Source organism: Eulemur rufifrons, chromosome 7, assembly GCF_041146395.1.
Source record: "Eulemur rufifrons isolate Redbay chromosome 7, OSU_ERuf_1, whole genome shotgun sequence".
In the NCBI taxonomy this organism is placed as follows: Eukaryota; Metazoa; Chordata; class Mammalia; order Primates; family Lemuridae; genus Eulemur; species Eulemur rufifrons.
The window spans coordinates 55,736,075-55,760,877 of NC_090989.1; the positions used below are offsets into that span (position 1 = coordinate 55,736,075).

The 24,803-nt window shown below is 40.2% G+C and overlaps 1 protein-coding gene across 1 annotated transcript in view; it reads left to right on the forward strand.

The window, feature by feature from the left end:
• Positions 1 to 24,803, forward strand: part of PLCXD2 (phosphatidylinositol specific phospholipase C X domain containing 2) — a 50,788-nt gene that overhangs the window by 16,246 nt on the left and 9,739 nt on the right. The window contains exons 2-3 of the mRNA XM_069472589.1: positions 15,793 to 16,253; positions 21,267 to 21,508. Coding sequence (XP_069328690.1) covers positions 15,793 to 16,253; positions 21,267 to 21,508 — 703 coding nt within the window. The remainder of the gene's footprint in view (positions 1 to 15,792; positions 16,254 to 21,266; positions 21,509 to 24,803) is intronic.

The following is a 24,803-nucleotide window of genomic DNA, read 5'->3' on the forward strand; positions in this document are numbered from 1 at the left end:
AAACGTATTATTTCTTTGAAATGATTAATAGTCCTTGGTAAGTAGCATCATAAATTCCTTTAATGAGCTGTTAATATGTGGAATTTTACAATTCTTAAGATAGGAGAGACCCTAAGTCTTATTTCACCCACCTTCCTGAGTTTACAAATGGGGAAACTGAGCTCCACAGATGAACTTGTAAGCCCAGGTTCACACAAGTAAAGAGAGCAGAACCGGCCCTGAGATTCAAGGCTCTGAACTGTGGAGTTACAAAGAAAATATTTCCTCAACTGAGAGAAGGTTAGAGTGCCCTCGTGTGTCCCTATATAGAAATTCTTTAGGTCTTTACAAAATCTAAAATAGCTTTCATCTCTCCGTTAATTTTTCTGCATTGGGGTGAGGGCCAGGCATTTAGCTCTAAAGACAAACCCTGTGATCACCATGTTATCAGCAATAAATGAGCAATGCATTTGACTTATTTAATCAGTAAGGATACAGAAGTAATAACAGCTTCCCTAAGGTATCTTTGTGTGCTTTGGAGTCTGACAGAACTGAGTTTCTGTCCCAGGCAGCCACATGAGATTTTGCAACCCTGAACTAGTTGCAAAACCAGTCTGAGCCTTAGTTTCCTCGTCTGTAAAATGCAGCTAATCACCATCCTGCAGGATTGTGGCAGAGATCAAATGAGGCCACATAAGTAAAATGCCCAGCTTGGCATTTGGTACGTAATAAGCACTGAATAAATTGAAACTGTTTTAGTCATTTTCAGACAAGAACCCCCACCAGAGAACACCAGCTAGTTAGTGGTGAAGGAGCTGAGGTGTAAACTCTGCAGAGGTAAACAGAATATCTTCAGGACGCTTTTAGTTCCTGGATGAAAAGGTTTCCATGAGCTCTGGGGGCAGAGAACAAGGAGAGAGAATTTTTAAAGAAATATGTACTGAATATGGGATTCCTTCAAAATAACTTTCTCCTTCAGATGGGGACATCTAAATGGACCTAAACCAAATGGCTTTCCCAGAGATGGAAGCTCTTTCAGAGGTAACACCTGGCACTAAGGGTCCAGTAGTCAAAAAACAAAACAAACAAACAAAAAAAAGCCTCTACTATGAAAGAAAATATTTGAAAACCAGAACCTATTGTCATTGACCCAGTTCTTGTAGAAGTCTTTATTTATTGAGAGGCTAGCCATATTAAAATTAATAAAGAACAGAGGAAAATAACAATAGCTGGATGAATTCATCCTTTGATTTTAATTTTCTTCAACTCTTTAGGAAACAAGCAATCTCAGCTAAAGTGTTCAGCAAAATTGCAGTAAATCAAGATCATTTGCCCCAATCTTCTTTCAAAGGTCCCTCTCCTCCCAATAATTCTCAAAGCCATCCTTTTCCTACGTGTGGGCGAGAGATATCATTATTTATGATACAAGGAGACTTGACCTTTAAATGTCAGTGGAAGTGTAGAGTCTGGCCGTTATGTCTGTGCCTCCAGCAGCTTATTGGAGAATTAAGGGAATAGTCCGACAGTGTGCAAATGGGGAAGAGGGAGAGGTGGAAGGAGCACATCATCCGTGCCTCCATCTTCTTGTTATATAATCAGGGAAAAGCGAAGGAAGAATTGGTCTGGCCTCCCGTTATCTACTTATTCTAAATGGAACAATTGCTACTGCAAGAGCTGATAAAGAGCACTCAGAGTTTGTGAGCCTAACCCTTTCTGGTAATCTGTTACCTTTAAATAAGGCAAGTGCAGCACATGAGGCTGAGGCATTTATTATTTATAGAAAGTTCCTCATCAGACTCATCTTGGTTGTGGAGAAAGAGTCGGAGCCGCTGCGCGTGAGCAGAGGTGACCTGCTGCATTCTACCCTGTTGCAGGGCTATTCTGGGCAATGTGGAGCTTCAGCTGGACTCTTTGTGGCCACAAATATTTAGTCCACTAATGAAAAGAAATTCCCTGCCTCATAAATGAAAGTCTTCTATTTGTGTGAATTATCTGAACAATACCTCTTCTGGCTATGGTAGTTACTTCAATAGTATTTGTGAAACACTCTATTCCTGGTGTTTGTCTCATTTTCTACTTTATGCTTTTCTATATCATTTTTCTCCTTAGAATGCCCCCCAGATCTATCTTGCTTATTGATATATTGACATAAGCGACATCAATGGTGGTATTGCTAGCCCTTGTAGTAGGGTTTAATTCTAGTATACCAAGAAAAAATTTATTCATAAAGGGGTCTTTTTTCCAGGGGTCCATCTCAATCAAAGGGAAGCCTCCTCTTGTACTTTTCCACCTTCTTCTCCCCTTTGTGTGGCACCACCTCACTCCCAGCTAGCTCTGCCCCTTCCTGGGGACTCTGGTCCAGGTACTAGCTGAGACGAAGCCCGGAGGGAAGGCCCCACGGAGCAGAGCCCTCGGTGGGACTGGGCCCCCAAACAGGGCTGGACCAAGACACATCCAACGTGTGCTTCAGACAGCTTAACAATAGGGCACCTCTGCAACTGTCACTTTAAAAATATCTATTAATCATTTAGTAAGAAACGTAGAGGTGAAATTGTACCATGAGGTTTGTCTCCTTTCCCAAGTCTCTTCCTCAGCCCTGCAGCCCCTCTGATCCCTTCTCCTTCCTCTCCGATTCTCAGCCTCCTCAGCCCTCTGGCTTCTCACCCTCTCTCCTCCTCCTCAGTGGAGCAGATGAAGCCCTTCCAAGCTTCTGTCCCCACACTTGCATGCCCCACCCACTGCCTCGCACTGCTTCAAGTACGTTAAAAGCCATTAATGCCAGCAATGAACATTTCAGTTGTGCTTAGCAAACAGAAGGTGCTACAGTTACCAGGATTCACTCTGCTTAGAGGAGAGTGGGAATTAAAAATGACGTACTTGCCTTATCATATGTTCATATTCAAGATAAAGAGTTTACTGTGTACATTGAAGACAGTTTTTGTTCCTCAGTATCTTGCCCATTGAGTAAGGAGTCACTGGTGAAAACCCTGCATCAATTGGCACCAAATCTGAGGTTTATTCCAGCAATGCTTTGGCATCCTTGTAGACTGGTCCTCTCAGCCACAGCTCTGCTGGCGTACCCTTCAACATGGCTACACCTGGAAGCCCAAGTCCTGACAGAGCTGGCTGCTGTCCTGAGTTAGGAAAACGCTTGAAAGGCAGTGAGCAGGTGATGGCCTCCACGGGAAGTCAGAGTCGGACAGCGGGGGGGATCTGGAGTCCTGCTGGGCCGATGGCCTCTGAAGGGCCGGAGACCAGTTCCTGCATATTCCTCATCCCGTCTGACTCTGAGTCTGCCAGTGGATATTCACGCTGAGGAATGAGCAGTTCCTAAACGACTGTTCCTTCAGAAACTTGTCCTGGCTGATAGGCTCCGTGTGCATATTGAGACATATGGTTTTAGTCATTTGTAAGATTAAGAGTGGTTTCTCCGAACCTCAGAAAAATATGCAGAGTTTTCAATCAAATGATCTTGAGTAGAAATGTTTTGACTGCCTTCATTTCAATATATTTGAAAAAATTTTGAATATCTTAAAAATCACCAATCATTAAAACACAGGCACTTTTAGTGAGATAATGTGTTTGAGGGCCTAAATCTCATTTTCAAGCCCATTTTCTAAAAAAAAAATTGTTGAGAGATTTCTTAATAGAAATTCTATATAGAGAGTTCTCTGTGATGTGTGTAAATTTCTTTGGTTTAAGCACTTATGTCTTTTCTCTCTCTCTTTGTAAGCATGATGCTGCTTTCTCTTCTGCTGTTTGCACTGATCTACATAAAATCTTACAGTAGCGCCCCCTTATCCACAGGAGGTCTGTTCCAAGACCCCCAGTGGATGCCTGAAACCTCAGATAGTACCAAGCACTGTATATACTATGTTTTTTCCCCTATATATACATACCTTTGATTTATAAATTAGACACAGATAGAGATAAACAACAATAACTAATAATAAAATGGAATAATTGTAGCAATCTACCAGCATCACTACTCTTGGGATCATGGTTAAGTAACATAAGGTTTACTGCGATACTGCAACACAAACACTGTGACACTGGACAGTCCATCTGGTAGCTGAGGTGGCTACTGAGTGACTAACAGGCAGGGAGCCTCCACGGCATGAATATGCCAAGTAAAGGATGAGCAGAATGGCACAAGTTTTCATCACACTACTCCAAATGGTGTGCAATTTAAAGCTTATGAATTGTTTGTTTCTGGAATTTTCCATTTAATATTTTTAAACCACAGTTGACCTCGGGTAACTGAAACCTCAGAAAGTGAAACCCCTGGATTAGGGGGACTGTATACTCTCAGAAAAAGTCAACTCTTTAAAAATTGCTTCACAAGTACCAGGTCGTCATCTCTAAAACCCTCAAATAGGGACTGACAGAAGGAGGAAGAGCAATTGTTTAGCTGGGCCCCTTGATTTCTGATCCCAGTTTCACTTGGAGTCTGTTCTCTCCCTTTCCTCCTTCAGAGATGGGAGCAAATTACTCTTTTTCTTTGGCTTAAACACGTAATCTCTTTTCTCTCTCTCTTTATAAGCATGATGCTGGTTTCTTTTCTGTTGTTGGCACTGATTGTCTTCTGACCTAGTTGAGCCTTTACTGCTGCCCAGACACTCTGGTAGCTAGCATCCTTTATTAAGATAAAATGTGAGCAAGGTTTTTTTTTATCTTTTGTGTTTGGGCACCTTTAATATCCTTTCGTTGTTGCTGTTGTTTTTGGACAGGAAAGAGTCTTTGCAGCTAAGATCTTATTAATTCACCCAGAACATTTTTTGTTCACATATTTTATATTAATTTATAAAAATAAATTTGACAGTCAATGCAGTTTTGTGCAGCATCAGCTCCGGTGGGTAACTGGGAGGATGGCTGAACCTGTTTTTTGTTTGTTTTTTGCAAGCTGCCTGCATTACTCAGAGCTCACTTGACAAGGTATAGGTTAATAGTCAGAGAAGGAATATGCAAATTGCATACATGTGAAGTAAAATTCAGACTAAGATAAAATAGGCAAGCCCTAATTGAACATTCTGACTATTCCTAATAGAAAATACATGCATATTTGATATATGTTTTCAGTCCAAGTTTACAATGGACCAGACCATCTTAATTTTGATAGAAATAATATGATGAAGTCCTGATAAAAAATTGGAGTTTACACAGAGTTTAGATGATTCTTTCAAAAGTAATCTCAAAATAATATTTTCTTTAAAATAATTTTAGGAGAATGATTATTAATATCTATTAGATGCTCTCTATTGATATTAGTAAAAATAGTTCAGTGAAATAGATTTTTTTCAATTGTTTTAAACATACTTTTCCAAATAAATGAAAGGTATTTTTCCACCCAAATAAGAGCTTTTTCTGGATTTCATTCAGATCGGCCAGTTTTAGTGTCAACATATATAGATATACAAAAATACTTTGGTGACTAAGGACATAAGTTCTAAACACTTCTATAGATATCCTTTCCTATCCAGACTCTTGCTATCTAAACAGGCTATAATATCTTACAAGATTTGTCTTACCTGGAATTCACTATCTGAATCAAAAATCTCCTGATAGTGAGTTCACACATGTGAGCTAGCAAAAACATTTAAGTGGTCAGTATATCCAGTGGAAAAGGTAGAAACTGTGTTGCATCCATGGCTCAGCTGCCCTCCCAGGAGACTGGAGCTGGGCCTTAGGGCTCTCAACTTACCACATTATTGAGTGGAAATGTCTTCTAAAAAAGAGAAAAGCCTGTGAATAAAATAGGCAAACTCGAGAGGCCTAAAAAGCCCATACACGTGAAGAAATACAGGAAGTGATAAAGCATATTGAGAGAGGCAACCTAACATAGGCTGGGCCATTCTCATGTCCCTAAGCACTATGCATTAGTGTTTTAAGTGTGTAAGAAAATACAGAAAAACTTCTGAAAGTGTTGTTGATTCTCCTGTTTGGTGTGTAAAATATATTAGGGAATGATTCTTTGTGGATGGCTTTGCAGATGTTTGAGTGTTAGTGATGTTTGTAAAACCTGATAGGTTTTTGTGATGGGTTGGCAAAGCACTGCTGTTATATGTTTCCATTTCCAGTAATGGATTGTATAGGCTTTCACTCCCCCGAAATCTGCTATTCAACATGTTTTTAACAACAGATTGGATCTTTTTGATTAATATTTGTTTTTCTATAGAAATCACTTGAGGATGTCTAATTCTGGGATGTTAAAAATAAAAAGTTCAAGACCATCCTTGGAATTTTCTTTCCTATTCTTTCAAACTATGTAGTCACTGTATTCATGTACTTCCAGGTGTTGACATAGGAGCAAACTAGAGAAAATCTATAATTTTAATTTTAGTGCCGATTTACCTTTAAACTTTAAAATGCTGTAATCTGCACTTACTCCTTTTGATGTTGGTTTGGGGTATTACCTAAAGTAAATCACTTAAACTGAATACTGTTTTTCCGAGCTCTAAATATTAGCTACCATGGCAGATTCTCAAATATAAATATTTTACTAAGATTTCACAGCATTATTTAAAAACCAGAATTATTTGTCTCTCAGATAAGTATCATCCTTGTAGGAGATGACACAAATTTCTTAATAATAAATAATAACAATAATATGTTTAAGGTCTTTCTGTTGATCAGGGATTTTTCTAAGTGTAACTCATTTAGTCTTCACAACAAACCAATGAAGTTGGTATTGATGTTGTTCCCATTTTACAGATGAGGAAACTGAGGCACAGCATTTCAGTCACATAGCCAGTAAGCAATAGAGTCAAGGCTATAAACTCAGCCAGCCTGGCACCAGGCTCTATGCTCTTATCCAATGTGGGAACACTCCATTTAGCTTATTCAGAGTTATAGTAATTCACTAGGTTGGGTCTCAGGACTCACCTTTTGTAACATTCTTCTTAACTGACATGTTGTAAACTGCAAGTATGGATCCTTTAGGGCTGAACAGACAGAGAAATGTCTTTTTGGTCCTGGAGGTGGCTAGTGAGAATACTTTAAAGATAACTGGAAAAGAGGGAATTGAATGGCTATCAACCTTTAGTGTTCTGGGGGGTAGGGGATAGGAATAAAACCTTCCAATGCTGGGTCACCTTATGGATGGGTGGGCAGCAGTTGCTGGAGGCATTGATGCCAATTAAGGATCAAAAAAGCACAGGGTACTAGGTCCAGCTCAGACAAGCCAGGAATCTCAGTCTAGAGCAGTGTGTCCACCTTTTGCTCATATTGCCCCCCTAAGGAGTCTTTTTAGACATTTCTAATTGTACCACCCCATGAAATTTTAATATTGCAGATATATCTGTGCTTTATATATAAAAGAGTAAGAATTTTTCACCGTCCAAGAACCAATTTTTGTGCTGTCAGTGCCTAGAGACACAAATACCCTGGATGGTGTGAGAACCCACAGGGTGGGGATGGTGGAGTCAAGGAACCAACCTGGAGGGGCCAATGGGCTTCAGCATTAGAAGGGCTCACCAAGGGCAGAGGAGTACACAAGGGAGGTTGATACTGGAGTTCTCTTAAATATATGAGATCAGAAGTTCTTTGACATGGCGTCACCATCCCCATCTCTCCAGATGGGGAGTTTCTTTCTCTTTTTCATATGCTTCATCGAGTGTTGTGTCCTTCTTCCCTCCGGAGTGACAAGTGTGATCGCCATGTAATCTGAAATGCCATTGAAATGTATTATTTCAGGGTATGTAGTTTGAATTCTTTTTGTTTTATTTAGAAACCAGGTTCCCAAAAAGCTTGCTTTAAATTCGCTTTGATTGAGTTCAGAAAATGGATACTACTCCAATTTGCAAGAAATGGGTAATGAAAATGTGAGTTCAGAAAATGGATACTACTCCAATTTGCAAGAAATGGGTAATGAAAGTGCTTTAACTTTCATTAAAAACTGCTGTGCGCTCACTTGAAATCTCTAATCCCCAAATAACAAGGCTCAGAATTAAGCAGCAATTTGTGTTCCAGATAAAGAGCAAACTGTTGTCCCTGGTCTTCACAAGGCCAGCACATTTTTTCATACCTCGACTCTCAGATTATCTAACACTGTCTTGGGGGAAACAACCATAACATTGACCAAAAATTTTACTAACCTTTTCCCACTCGAATCTCTCTCTTCCCTTGTGGTTTCACTGCCACAGTGAGTTTAATCTGAAATCTGTAACCCAGTGCACATCCCAAAGGTCCTAATAAACCTTAAGTAACCTTATCTAATCACCCACTAGAGGCATGATAAGGAAAGCAACGCCTCCCCATATTTTTCTTCTTCACAAACAAGGTGTAGCTACTCAATTGGTCGAAAGGCAAGGGGTATTCCTGGAACAAAAGGGATGGTAAAGAAAGCATCTGCCAAGATAGGGGAAGGCAGTCACCAGATTATTTGAAGACTTGAAAGTACTAGAAGACCAACTGGAGAAGGCCACGCCCAGAAGCCAAAGGACTTCTTGGGAAACCATAATCTTATATTTATGGCCATAAGTATCAAGCCTGGGTGTCCAATAGAATAACCTAAGGAGCTTTCAACTCCCACCCCAGAGAGATTCTGACTCAGTGGGTCTGAGGTGGGATACTGGGAACTGGTGTTTTTTCACAGACCTCCCACCCCAGTGATTCTGATGTGCATCCAAGGTTGAGAATTACTGCTTTAGATTACGAAGTGCTTCCACATATGTTTTCCAGAGTTTTGTATACACAAAGAGAGGGAAAAGAAACATCATTAATGCTTGTTGACTATGTAAGAAAATAAGAAGAGACAGGAGTAGTAATTGTGAAAATGAAGGGATTGCAGAAAAATAAGTTTCTAGAAACTAGAGGAAAAAAAACTCTACCTTTCTAAGGGCTTAAATTGGTCCTAGGAGTGTAGAACACTAAGGAGGGACTTGCATGTCCATATTTCCTGCTATATGGAATAGTTTTGAGATGACAACAGAATTCTCTGCCCAGAGAAGTCCAAAACAGTCATTTAATATTTGATGCCAATTATTTCCTAAAATCATATTGTCTAGTCTATAAATGAAAAATGCTGGAAAAGAGGAGAAAAACATTTGTTGTTAGTCACAAAGTGTGTTAGAAATGTCATATTAATATTTCTATGCTCATTCTGGGTTGTATACATGTTCTACATATATAAACAGGCAATGTGTCTCAACAGAATCCTGCCAGCTTTCAGATCATTATAATTGTTAATTCCAGAGGTGAAAGTGGCTAGTGAGTCACCTTGGATATAGCAAAAGACGAAGTAAAGCCAGTGCTGGGCTCTCAGATTAGGGGTAAATACAGAAATCAAGTTGCAATGAGGCAGAAGTAAAAGAACTCGTGATTGAAAAGTAGGAAATGAAATGTTAAGATTTTAGAAGTGGGTGATGGCAAAGGTTAGGCTGCAACCACGAGATTGGTGGCTGCAGTCAACAGAGTGGAGACTGAGCTGTCACCTGCATGTCAACCAATGATATGGAGAGGAACAATGGATCACGTACAGAGAAGAAAAGCTTGCAGACCCTCAGTATTTAAAATAAGAAACTTCATTTAAGCAGCCCTTCACTCTGGTTTCTAACTAATAAAGAATGACTAATATTTAATAACAATAATGATAGTTCAGCACTTACTAAGTGTCAGCATTGTTCTAAGCACTTTGCATACATTTCACTATTCACAGCGATTTTGTGACAGTAGGCAGTGTTGTGCCCCTTTTACAGATGAGGAAACTGAGACAGAGAGTAAGCAACTTGCTCAATGTGTGTTGTAAACTCTGGGGAGAAGACATAGACATATTTGGGGTGAGAGAACATTTCACAGAAGGTATCAGCAAAAGAAAGTGAAGGGAGTCCAGAAGGAGGCCTGCCTACCTACGTATACTGCACACCGACAGTTGCCAGGCTACATGTAGGGGCCTGGTGAGAGATGCGTCTGAAATAACGCACTGGAGCCACATCGGAGAGAGCTCTAGACCCCAGTGTTCAGAGTTTGAACCTCATATGCGAGGTGGGAGCAAAGTGTCATCATCAGAGCTGTATCTTAAGAAAACTACCTTTTGAGTATGAACAAATCAGAAAGAGGCTAGAGTGAAAGGACCCGAGTTAGGGGTTTTTGTCCTGATTATTTGACGAGTCATGAGTGTATCAGTGAGAAGAGTGGCAGTTGAAAGTTAAAGGCAGAGACAGGTTTGATATGTGTTGCAATGGTCAAATGTAAATTCTGGAATCTGTTGGGTGAAGGGGGTGAGGAAGAGGGAAGAATTTAAATAGAATCCAAAATTTCAAGTTTGAGTGACTGACTGAACTATTGGCAGAAATCCAGGAGAAGCGATTTGTGGGAGTGAGAGGGCCAGCAGGAGTAGCTAGACTTTCAAAATATGCAAGGTGCTGTGTGAGCAGGCCATCAGGCGGACAGCAGGCCACAGCGGGAAGGTGGGAACCAGAGTCTGGAACTTAGGAAAGTCTGGGCTAGAAATGAGGCTCGTGGTGTCATCTGCATAAGGGTGCTGCGGTAAACTGGGGGAGAGAATGAAGTCTCTGGCAGCAGGCAAAGGAAGAGAACGGACGACAGATCCTTGGAAAACATTTAAATTGAGAGACAAGAAGGAGGAAGAGGAACCAGAATAGGAGACGGAAGGTTGGAAACACTTGGAAGTTTGCAGAAGTATGCGAAGTATGTGCTAAGTACACCAGGGAATGCAAATCCAGAAGAAAGCTGCTTTGGTGAGCCCTCAGAGAAACCAAGAATAAAGCCATTTGGATTAGCAGGTTGTCAGGATAAGAGTAGTGATAAAGGGTAGGAGGTGGACTCGGATGGTAAGGAATGAGGCGGTCACAGCAGACAAAGGCAGCAGGACTGGCTCACACTTTCAGGAATTTGACGACAAGGAGGAAAGAAGATAGTAGCATGTAGAAGTAAGACATGAGGAAAAGGGCTTTGTTTTGTTTTAAGACAAAGGGGTGCCACTTAAATCTACTTTAGACAGAGATAAAGGAGCCATAGAGAGGGGCGAGTGATGATGCACAAGTAATGCCAAGTAGTAGCAGCAAAGAGGCTTTCAGTGGTAGAAATCAGAAAGGGGTACAGTTCTAAACCGTTTTCTGACCTTATAAAACAAACCAGAATGCATGGAACTGCTATCCCGGCCAATTCCCCTGCAGCTATTCTCTTAGAGAATAAGGCAAGGACCCATGAGGCAGAGTTTTTTCCTCCTCATCTGGGGAAGTGCTTGAATTTTATTCATACATCTCAGTCCAGAAAGGGAAAATCGCTGTTTTTAGAGAATAAAATAACTTCCATGAGTTGTGGGGAGAAAAAAGGAGGAAACTTTGATAATGAAGAAAAAAAAATTGGATTGTAAAATATTAAGATTTTCTTCTTGTAAATACCATTTGAAGATTGCATAGCTTATTGCATGTATGGGAGAGGGGAGGACATTTTTAGCCTGTTTTTCCAAAAAGAAATAATTAAATGCACTTAAGTACTTGAATGTTATTTCATCTACTCCATATGAGACAAAATCTTTAAGCAGAAGGGCAAAAATATTGATAGTGGTTAATGAGTGATAGTTGGCTTTGACTGCTGTAGGGCTATATAGGGCAACCGCTATACAACATTCAGCAATCTGCTCCATTGTCCTGTCCTGTCCTGGAAAGGTGGAGGGCGGAGAACGGGGTGGGGATGGTGCTGGGCACAGGATATCAGAAAGGATAAGGTGGGGCCAGGGAAATGAAAAGGGGGTAAAGAGGTAAAGGACAACTCAGTGTTCTCAGGGGGTGAGCACATTCTCCCTCTTCTGTGGGATGAGCTGGGTACCATGTATGTCCCTGTGTTTTCAAAATGGTCCCTGGGGTCCCATTGCTGTCACATTTCTGCACAGTCCTCAGACACGGAGAAAAGCGTTGGAGGTTGTTAGCACATCTCCCTCTGGAGATGAAACTGGGCTGAGCACCAACAAGAGAACACCAGAGGGGATTTGTCTCTCCATGCTTGGATAATGGTTATTCCCTGATGCCCAGGGAAGAATTAAGTTCAATATGTGCCTTGCTCTATATTACACACTCAATCCTGAACAGCTGGGCTGTTAATACAATTTTTTTAAAAAGAGAGAACTGGCTGTTCTCTATCCATATATAATGTATGCATAATAAATTTCTCAATGAGGAGGTAGAAAAATTTCTTTTTTCTGTATAGCCAAAGGAAGCAGAGCATTAGGCAAATACAATGAGTCTCATTAACAGAGAAAACCAGTGTGGAAAATCCAGTGGGACTTGTTCCACATTTCTATTAGTAATGGCAATTTTTTTTTTTACCTGAAATATGCTGGTAATATTCTCACTTGCAAAATTCAATTTGCCTAAGGATTAATAAATATGCTTTTTCTTAATACTTAACTGGATATCCTCCATGTTCCAGATGCTACATAAAAATAAAGCATTATTTTTCGCTTTTTTCTTTTTTTCACTTTATTTCTGAGAAGATAAAATAGTAAAGCCATCAGAAAATGATTTTCAAAAACATGGAAATAATATCATATAAAACAGAGTTTTGTAAAATTCAATATTATGTATGAGATGTCTACCGTAAAATGTAGTAAAATGGAAAACTGGTGACAATAAACTAGTATGGATACAAGAATTCTGACTGCAATATGGGGGTAGTGGTTAAGAACAAAATCAGTAGTGTCAGAACAAAGGCATTTTCCTCCTGGATTTTGCTTGCGAAGTGCAGCCACCTCTGTGGAGTCCCCAGCCTCAGAGCCAGTCCCAGCACTAACCAGACTCGCCTACTGCATGAGTTAGTGCATGATAGACATAATGATGACTGACACTGGATGGAATCCAATGACAAAATGAAAGAGACTTGCTAAAGAGGATTTTCACCTAAAAATAGTTACCATTGAAATATTTTCTCACTATAGTTAAAATGTGCCTATTGTGGTCACCTGTACTTCATAACAGGATATAACCTCAGTGTCCAGGAGGATACCTTCCCTCTGCCCTCCACCTTTTATTTTTTAGTTGACACATAATAATTGTACATATTTATGGGATACAGAGTGATAATACATCTATACAATGTATAATCAAATCAGGGTAATTAGCATATCCATCACCTTGAACATTTATCATTTCTTTGTGTTGTGAACATTCAAAATTCTCTCTTTTAGCTCTCTCAAAATATATAATAAATCATAGTTAACCATATTCACCCTGCAGTGCTGCCGAACACCAGAACTAATTCCTCCTATCTAGCTATAATTTTATATCTGTTAACCAAACTTTCCCCATGTTCAAAATTTTTTTTTAGCTCCAACATGTGAGTGAGAACATGCAATATTTATCTTTCTATGCCTAACTTATTTCGCTTAATATAATGTCCTCCAGGCTTATCCATGTTGCCTCAGATGACAGGATTTCATTCTTTTTTACAGCTAAATAGGATTCCATTGTATATATATATATATATATATACACATTTCTAATCTATTCATCTATTGATAGACATTGAAATTGATTGCATATCTTAGCTATTGTGAATAGTGCAGCAGTAAACATGAAAGTGCAGGTATCCCTTTGATATACTGATTTTCTTTCCTTTCGAGAAATACCCAGTAGTGCAATTGAAGGATCATAGGGTAGTTATATTTTTAGTTTTTTTGCGAAGCTTCCATACTGTTTTCCATAATGGCTATGCTAATTTGAATTACCACCAACAGTGTTTAAGAGTTCCCTTTTCTTCACATCTTCACCAGCATTTGTTATTTTTTATCTTTTTGATAATAGCCATTCTAACTGTAGGGAGAGATAATATCTCATTGTGGTTTTGATTTGCATTTCCTTGATGATTGGTGATGTTGAGTATTTTTTCATGTGTTTCTTGGCCATTTGTATGTCTTCTTTTGAGAATGTTTATTCAGTTCCTTTGCCCACTTTTTAATTGGATTATGAGTTTGTTATGCTTTTGCGTTTTTGAGTTCCTTGTAAATTCTGGATATTAATCTCTTGTTGGATGAATAGTTTGCAAATATTTTCTCCCATTCTACAAGTTTTCTCTTCACTCTGTTTATTGCTTTCCTTGCTGTGGAGAAGCATTTCAGTTCAATACAGGCTTATTTGTCTGTTTTTGTTTTTGTTGCCTGTGTTTTTGAAGTCTTAGCCATAAAATCTTTGCCTAGACCAACATCCTGACACATTTCCTCTATGTTTTCTTCTAGTAAAGGTAAACAATAAGAGAGGAAAAAAGAAACAAAAGATATACAAAACAACTAGAAAACAATTAACAAAATAACAGGAGTAAGTCCTCACCTATCAATAACAACCTTAAATGTAAAAGGTTTGAATTTCCCAATTAAAAGATACAGACTGGCTGAATGGGAAAAAAAGAAAGACATAGCTATTTGCTGCCTATAAGAGACTCACTTCATGACACATATAAACTGAAAGGGAAGGGATGGTAAAAAAAAATATTTTATGCAGATGGAAACCAAAAGTGTACAGATATAACTATACTTATATTAGACAAAATAGACTTTAAGGCAAAAAAAAAAAACATTAAAAGAGACAAAGAAAGTCATTACATAATGATAAAGTGATCAGTTCAACAAGAAGATATGATAATTGTAAATATACATGCCTCCAACCCTGGAGCCCCCAGATATGTAAAGCAAATATTATTAAAGCTGAAGAGAGCAACAGACTTCAATACAATAATATCTGGGGACTTTAATACCCCACTATCAGCACTGGGTAGATCATCTAGACCAGCGGTCCCCAACATTTTTGGAACCAGGGACCAGTTTCATGGAAGGTAATTTTTCCATGGACCGAGGGTGGGGGTATGGGGTGTAGTGGGTGAGGGGGAGGTGGTGGGGAGCCCAGGCCCATTTCCTAACAGGCCATGGACCAGTACTGGGCTGCAGCCCCAGGGTTGGGGACCACAGAAAGAAAATCAACGAAGAAACATCAGACTTAATCTACACTATAGACCAAATGGACCTAACAGACATTTACAGAACGTTTCATCCCACTGTCTTGTTTTTTAAGGCAGAGAAATAGAATGTGCATTTGGACCACTGGTAGCAATTTTGGGTCATTAAGATATGAATTTAAAAAGAGGAATGTATTAACTGAATTGAGCCCATCAAAATATTTATCTGATCTGTCAAGAAATCATTCCACTGACTCCGATTTTTACAATAGTAAAATAGTATGTACAATTATTATTTTTAATTTTTGTTTACTTATTTTTTATATTTTAAAATCATAAAAAGGGGGCACTCTTTTTTTAATTCTGCCTTTCCTAAAATTTAAATGCCTATCCCAGCATTATTGAGATAGGCACAGTATTTTCACACCCTTTGTTTCAATGATGGCATGAGTACATGCATATGCCACAATTAAGCATTCTTCTCTGAGGGGCAACCTCTGGTTTGTCTTTATTATGAATATTTTTCAGCAAATATCTTTGTTTTTCCAACTGTTAGAGTTTATTTCCTCAGAATAGCTTTCCCAAAATGAAATTACTAGATCAAATGATATGAATATTTTAAAGCTCCTACTTGTAAGCACATTTCAAATAGCTTTCTAAAAGATTAGTTATTAATTTACCTTACACTAGCAATATATTAATATGAGAACTATAGTATTACCCCAGGCTTAACAAGCTAATAAGATTATATTATTTTTGTGTTTCGTCCCTAGCAAGCTTGAAAATTTTTGCAACTACTCATTTATAAATTTTTCTGTATGTATTTGGTTATTTTTTTTTCTTATGAATTGTTTTATTTTTCTCAACTCCTGTCTCATCTTATTTCCTCATCTCTATTCCTTTGCATAGGCTCCCATGATTCATTCAGCTACTGGGTAGACGAGAAGTCCCCAGTGGGGCCTGACCAAACTCAGGCTATCAAACGCCTCGCCAGGATCTCTTTGGTGAAGAAGCTAATGAAGAAATGGTCTGTGACTCAGAACCTGACATTCCGGGAACAACTGGAAGCTGGGATCCGCTATTTTGACCTCCGTGTGTCTTCCAAACCAGGGGATGCTGATCAGGAGATCTACTTCATCCACGGGCTTTTTGGCATTAAGGTGTGGGATGGGCTGATGGAAATTGACTCATTTCTTACACAGCACCCCCAGGAGATCGTCTTCTTGGATTTTAACCACTTCTATGCCATGGATGAGACCCATCACAAATGCCTGGTTCTCCGGATCCAGGAGGCCTTTGAAAACAAGCTGTGTCCAACCTGCAGTGTGGAAAGTATGACGCTGAAAAACCTATGGGAGAAGAAGTACCAGGTAAGAGGCAAGGAGAGATGAGCTTCTAAGGGCAAGACTTAATTCTTTCTGCTATTCCTGTATCACCAGCTGTAAAATAGGCCAATCCAGGGCTCTTAGGCCACAAGGTATAGATTGTTAGAAATATTAAACATATGCAAACTGGTTTCTGGGTTCTAGAATAGCTTCAAGGGTTGGGATTAACACTTGCCAAATATTTAAAGCTTGTCTAGCAACCTGTTTAATACTTAAATTAACTTTGATGGCCTGGCAGAACCAACCCCAGGGAATGTTGTGAAATTAGGCCAGTTGGTCATTACCATTCTATCTCTGTGAGGTCCATTTCGCCCACCTCGTTCCCCTCAGGGATAGTCTGTTCCATCTTGCCTTCAACTCAGTGGATAATCCAGATAATCCTTGCCAAGATATTGCCTGATAAGGAAAAGCATTAGCTGACAAAGGCATATGAAGTGATTCATCTCAGGAGGCCTTTTAATATTTTAAAAGGCCTTCTTTGTAGAATCTGGGTCACAGAGGGAGAGAAAGTGAAGGGAGGAAGAGCTTTTTGAAGGGGCTCCAGCTGGGAGAGCATCCCCCGGACTGCTGAAGTTGAGAAGAGCCTCCAAACCCAGGCCCATGAGGGACATGCCCAGGAAAAGCAATGTGGGCCCAGACGTATCCCAGTCTGATCCTGAATGATAATATTTCAGGGCAATAATACCTTTCATATAAAGTTGCTCACTTGCTCAGTAGATGCATTAACCAACACAGCTTAGAGGCAGATATTTTTGAACTCAAGGAAGAGCTTTTGATTAAAAATCAGTTAAAGATTATTCACTTGAAAATATTTATTAAAGACCAAGTATGTGCCAAGCAACCTTCTAAGGACTAGGAGTAAATCAGTGAATAAAACAGACAAAGATACCTTGCCCTAATGGGGCTTTTATTCAGGTGGAGGCGATCGGTCTCAGATAATGAGGATTTTATATATACATAATGATATAATGCTATAAAGCGATAAGAGCTGTGGGAAAAGAAAAAGTTAAGTATGGTAAGTGGGAACCAGGGTTCTGTGGGTCGGAGAGTTGGCTGAAATTTTAAATAGATTGATCAGAGAAGCCTTCATTGAAAAGATGACATTTAAAGGATTTAATCACATGGATCTGTGGGGGCGGAAGAAGTAGCCAGTGCAGAGGCCCTAAAGCAGGAATGCCCCTGCCATCTTTGGGGAAGGATGAAGAAGGGTGAGGACAGAGTAGCAAGAGGACGTCAGAGAGATGACAGGCGATCTCGTGAGGTTTGGAGGCCAGCAAAGACACCAGCTTTCACTGGAGTGAGGAGAGTTCTGAGCACAGGGGGATGTGGCCTGACTTGGGTCTTAATGGGATCCTTCTGGTTGCTGTGCTGGGAAGAGACCAGGAGCAGGGGAGCCAGAAGTAAGGAACCCAGTGGTTGTGGCAAGTGGTTGGATTTTGAATCTGTCAGAAGGTAGAGCCAACAGGGTATCCTAATGGATAGGATTCGAGATGTGAAAGAAAGTGAGGACTCAAGGATGACTCCCAGGCTCAGCCTGAGTACCTGGGGGTAGTACCAGGTTGTTTTGCACACCCCTAAAAGTGACTCCATAGAGGCTTAATGAGTTAACTCTTAGTAGCTGTTAAAATATAGTCAAGCCATTTTCCACATTAAACTTCTGTAAGTAATATTTTGCCAAATATTTATCACACCTTTCCCCCCTAAACCTAAGTTTATATCTGTGCAGGTCTAATTTAGAGAGACTTTTTTCCCAGTGAAGTTTCTCTTTTACAACATTAGATGATAGTAATAACGACAACAACTCCTAACATTTACTTGAACCTTTACAATGTGCCAGGTACATGGCTTAACTCATGTAATCCTCTCAACAACCCTATGAGATAGGCACTTTGTTATTATCCCCATTTTATAGGTGAGGCAACTGAGGCATAGAGAGATTAAGCAACTTGCCAAGGGAAAGCTGGGCGTGAATTAAAACTCCGGTTAGTGAGAACCAGGACTCAATCACAGGCTGCCTGGCTCTTCAGAGTTCCTGCGGCCTCTGATACTCTCTGAGTGCTGTTTACACATCTTCATGATTTTCACAACTGATGTCGTAATTAGGCCAATGAAACACTTTCTTTTCATTAATGAGTCCCTATTATCAGAAGATCCCAGAGAGCAGAATGGGAGGAACGGATAGAGATCTATAAGAGAGCTTTTGAGTTTTGGGATTCAGGTAAGGTTAAATTTGAGTACAGATATAATTTTATAATTTAGTACACTGATAGTATCCTGGATGGGTTGGCATATTGCGTACTAAACTGTTTAGAAATCTGCAGGAGTAAAAGGTATCTTCAGGAATAATAAATAATGTGGACAGTGAATCTCTAGCATCTGAGTGATGATCTATCATAGTTTTTAAGTATGGGCTAATTTAACTGTGTCATCCAACTACAAATCCTCCTAAAGTTATAGAAGAAAGACTGTGATGACATATCAGAAAAAAGGAGTGTCACCAATTTAAATCCTAAAGTCCCTCTCTGCCCCTTTCTTCCCCATGCTTCCCTGCCACATCTCTTCTTAAAAGCTAAACAAAGAGATCTCAAACAGAGTCGCCAGCCATCTCCCCCTGCTGGGGCAGTGTCATAGTGAACTGTAAATATTTATTATGTAACGAGCAGCCTTGCATGGAACTCCCTGAGTATTTTATTACTACAATTTAATAGCAAGGAGTGCACTACCATTCAATCAAATTTCATTAACTTAACATGCAATTACATCGCAGCTCACAGGTATGTATTTATTTGTACTTTAGTGGCTATGGGTTTTGATGGTTAGAATGAGTTAGAAGATTTAATCTACATCTTGAAAGTATTTATGATCTTAATGAGAAGGTAAGAATACGTAACACTAGGGATATACAAAACAACGGATAGACAATTACAAGGTAAAACTGCCTCAAATGATCTGTACTATATGAAGAAAAGTGTTCTACGATAAATCAATTGAATGCTAGAACATAACCTAAGCCCGACTCCCAGAGGCCCCCAATAAAAGAATGATCAGCATAAAAAGAGATCCATCAAGGAATATTTCTTAAAGGAAATGAGATTTTTAATCTGAGTTTCAAAAAATGAACATGAACTGCTGAGCAAGAGGGGAGAGTATTTCAGAGAAAAACACAGCAGAGCGAGGTGGGAAGGCAGATGCAAAACACAGGCCCTGGGCCAGAGTCACTAGATCCTTATAGACTAGGAGCTGGTTTGCAAGGCCAGCCTCCGCTGTAAACAAACTCTCTCTGTAACTTTCAGGATCGGAATGCTCAAGAAGACTTGAGAAAGGCATAAACCCCCTTTTGGATAATTTGTACTTTGTGCACCTTTTCCCAGGCAGAGTAAAGAACAGCCCTGTCCTCGCATCCCCTGACACGCGGCCCAGGGCCAAGGCACACGGGTCATGGTCCGACAGGTGCTGCTACGGGGCTGCACAGCCTCCCGCCTCCCCAGGGTCCATCGCACAGGCCGGCTTTCCCCACAGGCCCCGGCCTTCCAAACCAGCCAAGCACAACGCCAGGAGGAAATCCTCCTGGCTCTCCCAGGCAATCTGCTTACGATGAGCCTGTGATTAACCTCATTAACACACGTGTTTACCCCAGACATCATTAGCAGTCAGTCAGACATTACTCAAAACCATTAAAAACAGCAAGAACGGCCATTACCCAGCACAGTGCTCCGGCCTGGCTCTCCCCTTCAGGAGCAGTTAGTCAGGCACCTTAGTCACGCGCTAAATGTACACTGGAAACAAGACTGGCATTCAGAGCACTTGTTCTTGGGTGCCCAGAGGATTATGCTCTGTGTCCAGCTATCCGAGGACTGCGGTCCAGGCAGCATAAACACGTACAGGACATTCCTCCAGGAAAAGATCACTGGTGCCCGGGAGGGGAAAAAAAAATTACTTCTAAAAACCCATACAACAGAGCTCTGAATTGGGACAATCAAAATAGCAATTCCCTGTCCCACAGCTGCCTCCCAGAAACTAATTAATGCTGTGAATGTGGTTTGCTAATTATTTTCAAAATCGCCACCGTCCTGAGCAGTCCCGCTGGAGGCCCATTTCCTCTGCGACATCTTCCCTGTCTCCAGTTGCGCGCTCCCTCCCCCTCATGGGAAGGGCAGTTTCATTCCAAGTCAGCGTGCACAATTGAAAATCTATTTGCTCACAAATTATTTCAGTGTTTTTTCCTCAATTCCAAGAGCTACGTGTCATTTCATGAGTATAGGAGACATAACTTCTAGACTTTACTGGCCAACTCAACGTGAGAATTCTCAGCCTGAAGTTGGAAGATTCCCCAGGGCATATGTATGGGTAGAATTTAAGAAGTCTGTGAATTTGGATGGGAAAAATTAAATATTCATTTTTACTAAGATTCAACTGCAAGTTACTATACCCATTGTTTGTGAGAGCAGGCAGTGATCCACTGGGTCTGTTCCTTTGTCTCCACAGATGTGTCCATATCTTATTTCAGTTATGGCAGATATCTTAAAATACCATTCATGCTCATCACTAACTCAAATTGTGAGACTTACTAGACTCACAACCAAATATTTTTATTTAATGCATTTATCATGAAACACATACATTAATTTATTATGTGTTTATTTAATACATTGATAGCTATATTTCAATATTATTGACTTCCTTTGTAATCCTGTTGATTTAATTTTATGCATTCATTTAAAATATAATTCTGAGAAGGGGGTCCATGGTTTTACTATACTGCCAAAGGTGTTCATGACAAAAAGAAAAAATAGTTAAGAAACTTGGAGTCAGAAATATTGTAAGTGCTCAGTAAATCTTTGCTTAATTATTTTCTAAAAATATATATATAACGATTCTTGAATTTTCACATATGATTATATTTGCTTGCCTTTTTCTCAGCTATCAGTATAAAACCAAGGAGTTAAGATGTAGCTTTTTCATGAATTGTTCTCATTTTTTCTGTCTTGAATGTTTCAGGTTCTTATTTTCTACCACTGTCCCTTCTACAAGCAATACCCCTTCCTGTGGCCAGGAAAGAAGATTCCAGCACCCTGGGCAAATACCACAAGTGTGCAAAAACTAATCCTCTTCTTGGAGACCACTCTGAGTGAGCGGGCCCCACGCGGCTCCTTCCACGTCTCCCAAGCGATTCTCACCCCCAGAGTGAAGACCATCGCCCGAGGCCTGGTGGGTGGCCTCAAGAACACTCTGGTTCATAGGTAAGAATTTGCTTCCACTCCTACAAGTAGATGTTCTTTAAAAAACATTTATCTTGATTCTATTCTGAATAAATAGCAGTAAAATCACATAGTTGGAGGATTTAGAAAAACAACAGAAATAAAACCCCTATATTTGAAAAAGCTGTGCATTTGAGGTGGATTATATTAACCAAGGATCTCTAAACACTTTATTAATAAGTACACATTATGCCACAAATACTGTATTGTCTATATTTGATACCGAGACAAACCAATTTTAGCCAATGCCATTTCTATTCACTTCTGACACATGGCCAATTTGAGCTGGCCCAGGTACTCACTCATTGAAGAACCATTAAACACAGACCTCTGTGCTAGGTGCTAGGGGTTGGTAGATGGCTCTTCAAGCCTTTCCCAAAAGGCTTCCTTACTGACCATGAGTCCTAAGCAGCAGCTTAGGATGCTACCCACCATCCCATAGCTTCAAATACTTCCTCAGGGCAGAATTGAGCCTGACTGTACAATTGGGCAGGAGAAGCTCCAGTAATTTTGTATTAGATGGTGTTCTTTATCTTGGACACCAATGAATGATAGATGTTTAGGATAAGGATGGTTTATATATATATGTACATGTATGTATATATGTATGTACCTTTATATTATAAAGGGAATATTATAAATACATTTGGATAACAGAGCATCCCTTGCAATCTAAGCCAAGGAAGCTAACATGTTCAGTTAACAAAAGATATTTACAAGAATCAGTTTGGTTCCTGAGTTCCAGGTAGTGAGCAGATTCAAATAGTAAAAGAGTCATCCAAAAACTAGTCCCTGTTTATATGGTTTTGAGTTTGGATAACGTGAGTTCAGATAACAGGAATTCACCTAGCAGGAGTTTAGATATCAAGGGGCACCGGCATTTTTCCTTCTTGGTGAAAGTTCCTGGTTATTTCAATCATAGACAGAACCAGAAACCTCTTTCTGTGTGGCTCTGTTAAGTCTTGACTCAATCAATTACACTGAACTTGGAAAAGAGAATTTTATAAACTAGTGTTATATCTCTTTGAAAGATCCAGAGTTATAAACTTTTTTTTATAATATATGTTTGTGTATCCCCACCATTTTCCTCATGACTTTGGTGAATTTGTAGATTAACATCTTTATTTATTCATTCAACAAGCATTGAGTACCTAGGAGAAGCTAGATGCAAAGATTCAAGATAAATAATACACTGTCTGCCCTCATGGAACTCACAGCATAGCAGGTAAAACTAACATGAAAATTTCTATAAAGCAATATGAAAATCACTCTAAAAAGTCTGTGCAGAGAGCTGTACTCATAAGAGAGGAGTATTTAAAAATAAAAAGTTATATCTGTATACTGTAGTCTGAATATAGAGTGTCCTTTTGTAGATGATTTCATTTGATTCTTAAATCAAGCCAGCCTCTAGGAGGGCACATTGTCTAGAGCACAATATCATCCCTACTTAAGATGGGACTCAGTGAGCTTAAGTGACCCAGATCCACACAGCTAGTACGAGTCAATATGTCTCAAACTCTGGACCTCTGATCATTGGACCACTGCCCTTTTCGGTGTTCAATGCTACATATTTTAGTGCTGAGTTCCTTTCTGCTCCACAGGCCTGCAGTTTTCTTACTAGTACCTGAATCTCACTGGTTACATCTGGTAACTCACAATGTCACACAGCTTTTCATACTTGCACATTCCTAGAACTTAGTCTGGCTGCAGATGAAATACAGGCTCTTTCATTTACTAGTAATGATGGTGGCATGAGCCCAAAACCAAGGTATACTAGCGTGCCAGAGCCTGTGCCCACCTGTTAGCAAGCAGATGTCCCTAAGCTTGGAGAGATACTTTGACATCTCCACCCCTGCTGGTCACAAGAATATCAGAGGGATGCATCATACATTCCTAGGCCTGCACGTCAGCAGAAGTAGGAAATGCAGCTCTGGCTGAGTTTGTTCCCAAAGGCCAGTGCAGAGTGTGGCTGTCATTGCCTCTAGGCTATTAAACAAATATAGGGCCTCTCCCTGAGTACCAACACCCAGAAGGTCTGTCCTAGCAGATAAGCCCCACAGGGGCGCTGTCAGACTGGGCTTGACTAATTTATCAGCTCAAACCAAGAAAAAAAAGACAAAGTATTTTTTTTTTTACAAAGGCAGAGGTGGTTTTCTCGGCAGAGATTTAGCCTCCCCAGCTCTTAGATAAACTTTGGATCTAGGATCTCGTTCACCTTGGTTCATCACCCTAGAAGGAAGCCACAAAAAAGATAGCCATCTGGCTGCATTTCTATGGTGTTTTCCCCAAGATTCAGGTTCGTAACGCTTCCACTAAAATCAAATGAAAGTGAGTTTTGCCTGAGCCTGAAAAGTGGACTTCCAAGAAACTCCAGATGGGACGTGGACTGAGATCAGAAGCTCTGAGGTTGACAGGGTCCCGGTTTTGGGCTGAGTTGTGCCCAAATTCATGTCCTGAAGTCCTTACCCCAGTGCCTCCGAATGTAACTGTATTTGGGGATAGGGCCTTTAAAGAGGTGATTAAGTTCAAATGAGGCCGTTAGGTGGGGCATAACCCAATCTAACTAGTATCCTTAAAAGAAAAGGAAATTTAGACACACAAAGAGACACCAGGGATGTGTGTGCACAGAGAAAAGGCCATGTGAGGACACGGCTGGAAGGTGGCTGCAAGCCAAGGTGAGAGGCTTCGGGAGAAACCAAACCCACTGAGACCTTGATCTTGGACTTCCAGCCTCTAGAACTGTTAGAAATAAATTCCTGCTGAAGCCACCCAGTGTATGGTATTTTGTTATGGCAGCCCTAGCAAACTGATGCCGTCTCTTAGCAACAGGGTGGCCTTGGACAAGTTTTCTGAGGCCTCTGAGCTGTGGGGTTTTTGTCATTAGTCAAGTGGGGCTAATAATACTTCACAAGATTGTAGAGTCTTAACATGAAAATGCCAACCACAGTGCCTGGCACAAAATAGCTCTGCCATCCCTATTTGTAAGAAACCCAGAAACACAGCGGACCAGCCTTGTTCTCAGGTGGACCTCAAGGTCGAAGGGAAGTTTTTAACCTACTGCTTTGTAGCCTGTGGGAATTGTCATCTCAGGGGCCTGTCAGCAACATCTGGCTCAGCCTTTGCAAGGATCTCTCATCCTGGTCAATGCCAGGAGTTACGAAATTAATCTGGCTCCTCTTCACGGGGGGTTCTACATTTCTCTTTCTTTGTACATAATACTGGTTATTTGATCCTTGCCTTGGCTAAGGTTGACACATGCAACCCGAGGCTGACACGG